The sequence below is a fragment of the Alexandromys fortis genome, unplaced genomic scaffold (genome assembly GCF_014885135.2).
Source record: "Alexandromys fortis isolate MF-2015 unplaced genomic scaffold, M_Fortis_MF-2015_v1.1 scaffold_20, whole genome shotgun sequence".
In the NCBI taxonomy this organism is placed as follows: Eukaryota; Metazoa; Chordata; class Mammalia; order Rodentia; family Cricetidae; genus Alexandromys; species Alexandromys fortis.
Window position 1 is genome coordinate 5938478 of NW_026067903.1, and position 9188 is coordinate 5947665.

General features: G+C 38.2%; 1 protein-coding gene across 2 annotated transcripts in view; it reads left to right on the forward strand.

The window, feature by feature from the left end:
• Positions 1 to 9188, forward strand: part of Tmem131 (transmembrane protein 131) — a 163363-nt gene that overhangs the window by 92137 nt on the left and 62038 nt on the right. For both annotated transcript variants that reach the window (XM_050134663.1, XM_050134662.1), the window contains exon 5: positions 2590 to 2713. In XM_050134663.1, the coding sequence (XP_049990620.1) occupies positions 2590 to 2713 (124 nt within the window). The remainder of the gene's footprint in view (positions 1 to 2589; positions 2714 to 9188) is intronic.

Sequence of the window (9188 nt, forward strand, 5' to 3'; positions counted from 1 at the left end):
TACAGTTGTCTGTAACTCCAGTTCCAGGGGACCCAAAACCCTGGGCTTCTGCACTAAATGCACACAAAATAAAATTGAAAGAAAGGGAAGTCTGATACTCTTAGAGCTACAGCGTCACGTTAGGAACAGAATTGCCGTCTGCCAGTACACTGTGTATGTTACTCCACTTTATGTGTTTACGGGCTGCTGTCTTACAATCTGTGTTAAGGACAGAATGTCAAGCCCTGCTCTGTGTTTCTTTTTGTTTAAGAAGGGAAAGGATCCCAAGATGGAAGGAAGATAAGTTACACACATACAGACATGCACACAAAATCTTTTGACTTACTTCCCCGTGTTTATGAGCATTCCAAGACAATGCTTAGACCAAACTGTAACGGGGCAAGAATACCTTCCTAGATTGTAACATATAGACCAAAACTTTGGAAGATCTGAGCGAAAAGTTGGAAACATAAACCTTTCTGCATTTGTTTAAGGAGCTGCTCTCTTTGCTTCAGTCCAGACAGCCTTCCTATACCATAGTCTCTGGTTCCCTGTTCTCACTGCCCTTTGCCCCTTATTTTTCCTATCTGCCAGTTCAGGCAGCCTTCTGTGTCCCCTAAAGATTTCTTGGTGGAATTTATTCATTTGGTTTTTAGTGTTTTTTAGAATATTTGTAATTTTTTAAAATTTCATACATGCGTACTATATTTACATTATTTCCACCTTTCCTTCTCTCCTTCCCAACTCTTCCTGTGCCTCCTCCACTTCCTCCCAAATTCATGACCTCTTTAATGATTATTGAAATACATATATCACATGTGTATCACAAGCCACAGAGTTCATCTACTGTTGCTCGTATTATATGTGTTTAGGACTGATCATTTGGGATTGGATAGTGCTTCAAAGGGTTCATTCATGGAGAAAACTGATTCTCTCTCTAGGCACCCATTGATTGTAGTAGTTCTTCTTCCGGGGTACCAACTGGTAGAGTCATTGTGCTGGTTTTGTTTAGGTTTTGTTAAGATTTCATTAGTGTAGTGTCTCTGTCATACATATATAGGAAACAGTATCTCACAGCAGGTATACTTGGTGGCCTCTGGTTCTTACCATTTTCTACCTGCTCTTTGCTACATTCCTTGAGCCTTCATTGTAGGGGTTGTGTTGTCTAGATGGGTCCATTAGGGTTGGGCACTCGATAGTCAGTTGTTCTCTACATTTTGACCCATTCTAGTTTTACCTCTCTGTAGCTTAAGCATTGTAACATTTGGGGAGCAGTAGTTGAGGGGAAGAAGACTAGCCTGTGTGTACTAACATAATTTATCATCTTTGAAAGAACCTAAAGCCCCTAATTCATTTTCTTAAACTAGTGAAAATTATCAAACTATTTTTTGGTTTATAAATTTTCCCAAATAATAAATTAGAGTCAGAGATCTGAATTGAAGAGAAGATAGGGATAAAGCGTCATGATAAACACTATGATGTAAATGCAAAGCACAGTTCTGGCTGTGTTACAATTTGAGGTTTATGCACAGACATTGACTTTGAATTGTAAAACAAAATTTCAAGAAGTATGGCCTGGAAGGGCTACACAGGGAAAGTAAAAGAAAGATGGATCTGAATTAGAAAATGAGTGTGGCCTAGAGGGCAGGGAAGACTGCAAAGGAACTTGGGGTCCTTCACATCCTGACTCAGGTGGAAGTCTAGATTGTGAAAACTCTGTCATTTACTTATTTGGGTTGAGAATATTGGGTTCTGAAGGACATTTCATACTGGAAGAAGCCAGCAAGCATGTGCATGTGTGCACCCATGCGTAGCTGTTACTTACTGAAGGATATGGGCAATGCGGAGTAAGGACATGGCATGTCCTCTGTCTTCAGAGTGCTCTTGTTCTTGTCAGGGAAATAGGACCAATGCCACTGAGATTATGAGAGAGCCCTGAAGAAAAGAATTATGTGATGCTTTAGAAGCTAGGAAAATACACAGATAGCTGCAGAAGTACCAGTTAAACTCATAGTAAAATTTTGCTTTTAAGGAACACCAAGGGGAATATTAAAATAGACCTGAGCCATTGAGTATGTATTTCATATTGTTCCCTTAAGAAGAGGCAGTTTGCTGTGAGTGTTAGTTCATGGACTGGATGCAAATTCAGGTTCAAAAAATGAATTTGGGCAAGTTATTGAAGCTTTTTTTTTTCCTCTTCCAGTGTCCTCTATTAAACAAGAATAACAGAAGTCCCTAATTCATTAGATCTTTTCATACAACCTGTTTGTCTCTGGAACTTGGGGAGAGGACCTGATTCACAGCTAACAGAGAGGCAGGATGGTGTTATAGAGAGGAGAGATCAGACCACATTCCCAGGCTGGCTTCCTCACCAAACCGTAGGCATTATTCAGCTGAAACTTATTTCATTGAATTGTAGCATCTGACTTAGTGTATCATACAGAATGACACTCAGATATTTGTTGAGTTGACTAAATGTATTTTACTATTTACTGTGTTTGCATATGAATTTACCTAATAATTTTATGTTTGGCTTTTAAGCAACTGATTATCCTAAAAGTTAGAAGTATCTTTGAATTATTTCTGACAGTTTTCTTTTTACTTTTGCAGGCCAGTTGGAATGCCAAAAATGGAAAAAGTCTACTTACATAATCCTAGTTCTGAAGAAACTATTACTTTAGTATCAATATCTGCTACAACATCACATTTCCATGCATCATTTTTTCAAAATAGGGTAAGCTTTTGCACTGTGGTTGGTATCTCTCTTGGTTTGAAATGGAAGTTCTGCATTTTTATTAAGTTTACTTTGCTATAGTTAAAGTTAAATTTCCCTACTTTCTTAGATGTCAGTTTGTCTCCTTTCAGAAAAACCTAACTTTCTCGTAGCCAGTTCTACAGGCAGGTCCTCAGGACTGAGTGAAGGTTCTGTTGCTTCGTAATAAGTTAGCGGGAACTAAATGGCTTAAGCTAGTGCTCACTTAGAAACAGTTTATAAGGCCAGTGAAGTGATGCTCAGTGTATCATAAGAATTACGACGGCGCCAGGCAGTGGTGGCACATGCCTTTAATCCCAGCACTCAGGAGGCAGAGGCGCAGATCTCTATGAGTTGAGGCCAGCCTGGTCTACAGAGCGAGTTCCTGGACAGGTTCCAAAGCTACAGAGAAACCTGTCTTTAGGAGGGAAAAATGAACTAAGATAGCCTGGGCTCGTTCCCTCTTTGCCTAGAGACTGAGAGGAAATGCACCTCTGTACTCATTCAAGTCTTTAGTGGAATCAAGTCATTCTTGTTTGCAGAATGGAAGCCCCTATTTTCTTGCTGATCAGGCCCTCATTGAGCCTAATGCTCCCATGGGCTCTTCCATTTTTGTAAGCCAGCAGCAACATGTCATTCCCTCCTTGTGCTTCTTTTTTCCCTGGCTACTGCCTCTGCCACTAGTGAAGTAAACTCATGGCATTGGTTCAGGATCACTGAGATAGTCAGCTGACCTGTGTACACCTGCAAAGTCCCTTTTACAATAGACAGCCACAGTCATCATGGTCACCATAGTCATGATCATGGTGGAGCTCTGTGTACCATGTGCATCCTCCAAGTTTTTACCCATGATGTTGGTAGTAAGATGTGAAGCTGTTATTCAAGAAAGAGCCTTTTCTGATCAAAACAACAGAAAAAGGAACTGAAGTAAGTTTTTTTTTTAAATTAGGAGATATATTATGTTTTAATGTGTAGGCTTTCAAAATAGTGAATAGGAATTTCATTAAAATGAGGAGAAAGTAAATAAATGGACTCTAATTTCATCTTCCCAGGGTCTTGTTGACTGTTGAAGGGCAGTGACTAAGAAAATGAACATATTTTGTAACACATAAGACATTTATAAACTACTGGTTAATTTCATATTAGTTGTTCAGTGTTTTACATTTCTCCTCTTTAAAATCCTGTTTTGTCATGTGTTTTTATTAGCAGCTTCAGTGGTTAAAAAATGGCTGTGGTTTAAGTTTTTTCTACCTCCAACTTTGAAGTATTTTCAAAGTAAAGCATATTGCTTTTGATAATAAAAGCTTAATTTCTTTGTAATTTTCATGGAAAATATCCCTTTTCTTAAAGTATTTCTTAAATTTTCCTTGAGTTATTCTTTTTTTTCCTAAAAGATATTTCACATTTTTTAAATTAATGTATCAGTAGTCTGAAGACAAATAACAGAATTCTAATACTGAGGGAGACATGAGTATATAAAGTAAGAGGTAGGGCTCAAAGGGTTTTGCTTTGGTTATGAATAACGTGAGTAACTTGCGAGAGTTTAATTTGCCCAGTGTTTTGCCTCATACTTTGCTGTGGCATTATAACACCTGTGTTCATTTGCCCTCTCCCTCCCCCCCTTCTCCCTCTGGGTGTGTGTGTGTGTGTGTGTGTGTGTGTGTGTGTGTGTGTGTGTGTGTGTGTGTGCGCGCGCGTAGACAGAGATTTCATGTACCACCAGTATGCAATGCAGACATGCTAGGTTGGAAGGCAAGGAAAAATGGAAACAACCCTAAACTAGTGGCTTGATTGTGCTATACTTAGATAAATGAATAGTTAATAGTTTGTTGACTGGCTTCACTAATTCAAGTGATCCTTTGCTGTTTCTAAGTGTCTCAAGCTTACCTTGGCCGAGGGCACGGCTTTCATCCTTTCACTTCATCCAATATTGTCTAGATCAGGAGTTGGCAACTAGGTAAACAACCCAGGGGCTCCGGTGTTTGGGAGCATACAATCCGTCCAGTTTGAGCAGCTCCAACATGGCTTTACTTGACTGTCTTAAGGGAGTTGGAAGTCCTGTGCAGTTCTGATTTTTCAAGGCAAGTCAGAAATAAGAATCTTTATGTATCTCCCAATTTTCCCACATTGGAAGTGAGTTGAATTTTAGAAAGACAGGGTAGACTACATAGCATAAGCTTTTTTTTTCTGCCATTTTGACACTTCTGATCTAGACTCTCTCCCAGAGAATATTTCTGCTGATGAACTTTATGTAGAGTACAGACTTTATGGAAATTCCTTGAAAAGATAAATTGTGTACGTAGTCAGAATCAGTTCCAGGAAGCGGAACTAAGCAGTGACTGTCATGACACCCGTCACAGTCTTGCTATAGATGCCTTTAGGTTCAGCTTTAAGAAGATAAACTCCCCACCCCCAAAAGATTGCCAAAATTGGTGTGATTTTTTTTTTCTTTCCTCTTGTCCCTTGTGCTTTCTATCTTTTTTCTCATGGTAAGACAGATTCCAGAATCTCAGGCGTGAAGGGGAGAGACAGGGTAGAGTGACCTCATTTCCCTACCTCCTCGGTTTCAGACCTATAGTAAAAGCCATTGTGGAGGAATGAAAAGTGTTCCTCATACCCAAAAAACACACCCTTCCGTTATGGACATCCTCAGAATCCCCCATCACATCTTATTTCTTTGGGGGAAAAAATGTTTCTTATAACTCATGAAGCTTTTTTTTTTAACTACCCAATACCGTCTCTGTATTAACCAACCCATAGAAAATAGGGGAAAAGAAGAATTATTTAAATTCTATATAGCTATATTTCAGTTAAATTTTCAGGCAAGCATAATTAATAAATGTTTCAGTTTACAGATAAAATGCAAAAAATTTAAGCTACCTTATTACACTTTAAATAATCTCATGGATTGAAGGCTATTGTGAGCATTAATGATTATTTTTAATTTGGTGTAGAAGCCTAAATATTTACTCCATTTTAGGTTAAACTCTGATAACCATGCATATTGTTATGAATTGAGCACATGTAATGCTATAGCATATATGCTAGTATAGGGTATTGTACAGATAAAGAAACCAGTGTCTGTTGCTAGGAACCAATATACAGTGTGTTCTCTGTAAGAAAAGCATATTGTAGCACAGAATGCACCATTTTATGAAAAACAAAGGTTTCTGAGGGTTTTAGTATGTCAGTAAGAGCCAGGGTAAATAGATAGCTATACTGGTGTAGAGTGACCTGAGAACATTAACCTTGGCTGGGTGGTGGTAGTGGTGATGCCTTTAATCCCAGCACTTGGGAGGCAGAGGCAGGTGGATCTCTGTGAGTTCAAGGCCAGCCTGGTCTACAAGAGCCAGTACAGATTCCAAAGCTACACAGAGAAATCCTGTCTCGAAAAACCTATTAAGAGAGAGAGAGAGAGATCATTTACTTCTCTTCCTCACACATCTTTGCTGTGTGTTTGTAAGTATAATAAGCTCTTACTACTTTTATAATTTACAATATATAAGGAAATATAAATGTAAAAACCAGCCTTACCACCTATATAAAAGTAACAAATTTATTAATTTAACAGATATTACCAGGATTTATCACTGAATAAACAAGAGATCACTGCTCATGGTACTTGCCCCTAAAGGGGGTTTGGTGACTTCAGCAAATATAATAAATATACTTTATGAGACTTTAGAAGACAGCATGATCTAAGAAAAAGAAAAGCAGTGGAATAAGGGGTTTATTGTTAAAGGGGATTTTTTTTTTAAATAGTAGGCAGTGTTTGACCAGAGATTCGAATGAATGGCAACTAGAGAAGAGCAGCCCCGAAAGAGCAGGTAGTGCAGAGACACTGGTGTGAAAGCTAACCCGGGAGGAAAAGGGTTCTCAGGTTGTGAGGGGCCCTGCACATTGTATGAGGCCTTGGCTTCTGTCCTTTCTAAAATTCGAAAGCAGCAGAAGAGCGTATGCAGAAGAATGGAATGTTAAAGCTTATTTTAAAAGAGTCACCGTTGATCAAAAACAGAAGAAAGAGTAAGGGGAGAAATCAGATGTAGACCTGTTCTGGTCACCTGTGGTAACTTATGTATGCTTTGCTGAATTTACCAGACTCTGAGTGAGTCTTTCCAGTTCTTGGGCATGGAGAGGTATATAATGCCCTTTCTTGAAGGGAAGAAGTTGACATGATCAATTCTTTTGACAATTTTATACATATATAATTAGACTTTATTTACATATACCATGATGCTTTTCAGTTACATCCATTTTCTTGCAAATGTCATTAATTCATTTTCCTTTACATCTGAATAAAACTTGATTATGTATATATACCACATTTTTTCATCCACTCCCTCCTTGACAGACAGCCTGGCTGGTTCCGTATCTTGGATGTTGTGAGTAACAAAGTAGTAAACACGGCTGTGCTAGTTTCTCTGGTGTGCTAGACTCCCTTAGATAAGAACCCAGCAGTGGTATCAAATATTAGTTTAATCTGATTTCCCTAATAGCTACAACCATTTTCATTCTCACAGACAGCATATACATCTTCATCTTTTCTGCATCCATCCACACCAGAATTTCTTGTTGTTTTTCTGACTTGGGTGAGATGGAATCTCACAGCAGTTGTAATTTGTATTTTCCTAATGGCTAAAGGTATTGAACACTCTGCCAAACATTTATTGACTAAATTTCTTTTTAGAAAAGACTATTCAGTTCAGTAAGTATTTATTGGCTAGATGATTTGTCCTTTTGGGTTGTTTGTTTGTAGTTCCTTATTAGTCCAGATATTATCTGTTCAGTGTTTAAACTGGTAACGATTTTTATACATTCTATAGGGTATGCCTTCACTCTGGTAATTGTTTTAAGTTCATGCAGTCATTTGATAATCATTGGAGTTACTTGCTGTGCTATGGGCAGCCTTTTACAAAGTCCTTTGTTTATACCTGTATGTCGCAGTGTTGGGGTATCTTTATTACTGCTTCAGTATTGTTGCTTGTTGTAGATCTAAATTATTTATATCTTCTTGGTGTATGTTAGTAGGTCACATATATCTAAGAATTAATTTTTCTTCAGATTTATGATAAAGGTTTCAAAGTATTCCCCCATTGGTTCTCTGGATTTCATCAGAATCTCTTGTGACATCCCCCCTCTTTCATCTCTAAGTTTGTTAGTTTAGATCTTCTCTCTTTTGGTTACACTGGCTAGGGATTTATCAATGTTGTTTACTTTTCAAGAAGTGACAACTCTGGACTGACTCTATCTATAGTTATTTTAGTCTCCATTTTCCTTCATTTCCGCCCTGATCTGTATTCTTTCTTGCTATCTAGTGCCTTTAGCTTTGATTCATTCATGTTTTTTTAAGACTTTTGAGGTAATCATTAATTTATTTGAGGTCTCTAATTTTTTAAAGATTTATTTATTTTTATATATTGTGTGTGAATATTTCCATGCATTTATGTCTGCATCATGAGCATGCCTAGTGCTCATGAGGGCAGAAGAGGCCGTTATCTCCTGAGACTAAACTCCAGACAGTTGTGAACCATCATGTAGGTACTAAAAACCCGAGTCCTCTACAAGGGCAGCAAGTGCCTTTAGCTGCTGGGGCCAGAGTTCCAGCCTCCTCTACAATTTTTTAAATATGTGAGTTCGTTGTTTTAAACTTTCCTCTTAAAACTGCCTTGATTGGCCGGGCGGTGGTGGCGCACGCCTTTAATCCCAGCACTCGGGAGGCAGAGGCAGGCGGATCTCTGTGAGCTCGAGACCAGCCTGGTCTACAAGAGCTAGTTCCAGGACAGGCTCCAAAACCACAGAGAAACCCTGTCTCGAAAAAACTGCCTTGATTATATCCCAAAGGTTTTGGTTAGTTAGAATTATACTTTTGCTTCATTTGATTGTAGGGAATTATCAGGTACAATTCCTCCCCAAAATAAATTCAGTGACCTACTGGTCATTTAAGAGTGTTTCTTAGTATCCAAGTACTGTTATGGTTTCTGTAGTTTCCCTAGTCACTGATATCTACTTTTATTCTACTGTCATATAAGAAGCAAGAAATTGTTTTAAAGTCCAACTCAGTATGATCTCCTGGGCACACATGATGGAAGAAAAGACACTAGTTCTTGAAAGTGTGCTCTGTCGTCCACTTATGTGTCATGGTGTATACACATCCACATACTAAATAAATAAATATAATTTCAAACTTTTAAAAGAAATTATTTTGATTATTTTGTCTTTAAGATTTACATTGAGACCTACTGTATATCTGTTTTGGAGAAGGTACCATAGGCTGTTGAGAATAAATGTATTTCCTTTCTGTTGAATAGAATATCCTACAGACAACTGTTAAGTTCATTTGGTCTGTGGTGTAATTTAACTCCATTTTCTTTGTTGGTTCTTGTTTGAATGACCTGTCTAAAGATGGTAGACAGGATAGTGTTAAAGAGATGGCTCAGGGGCTGGAGAGATGGCTCAG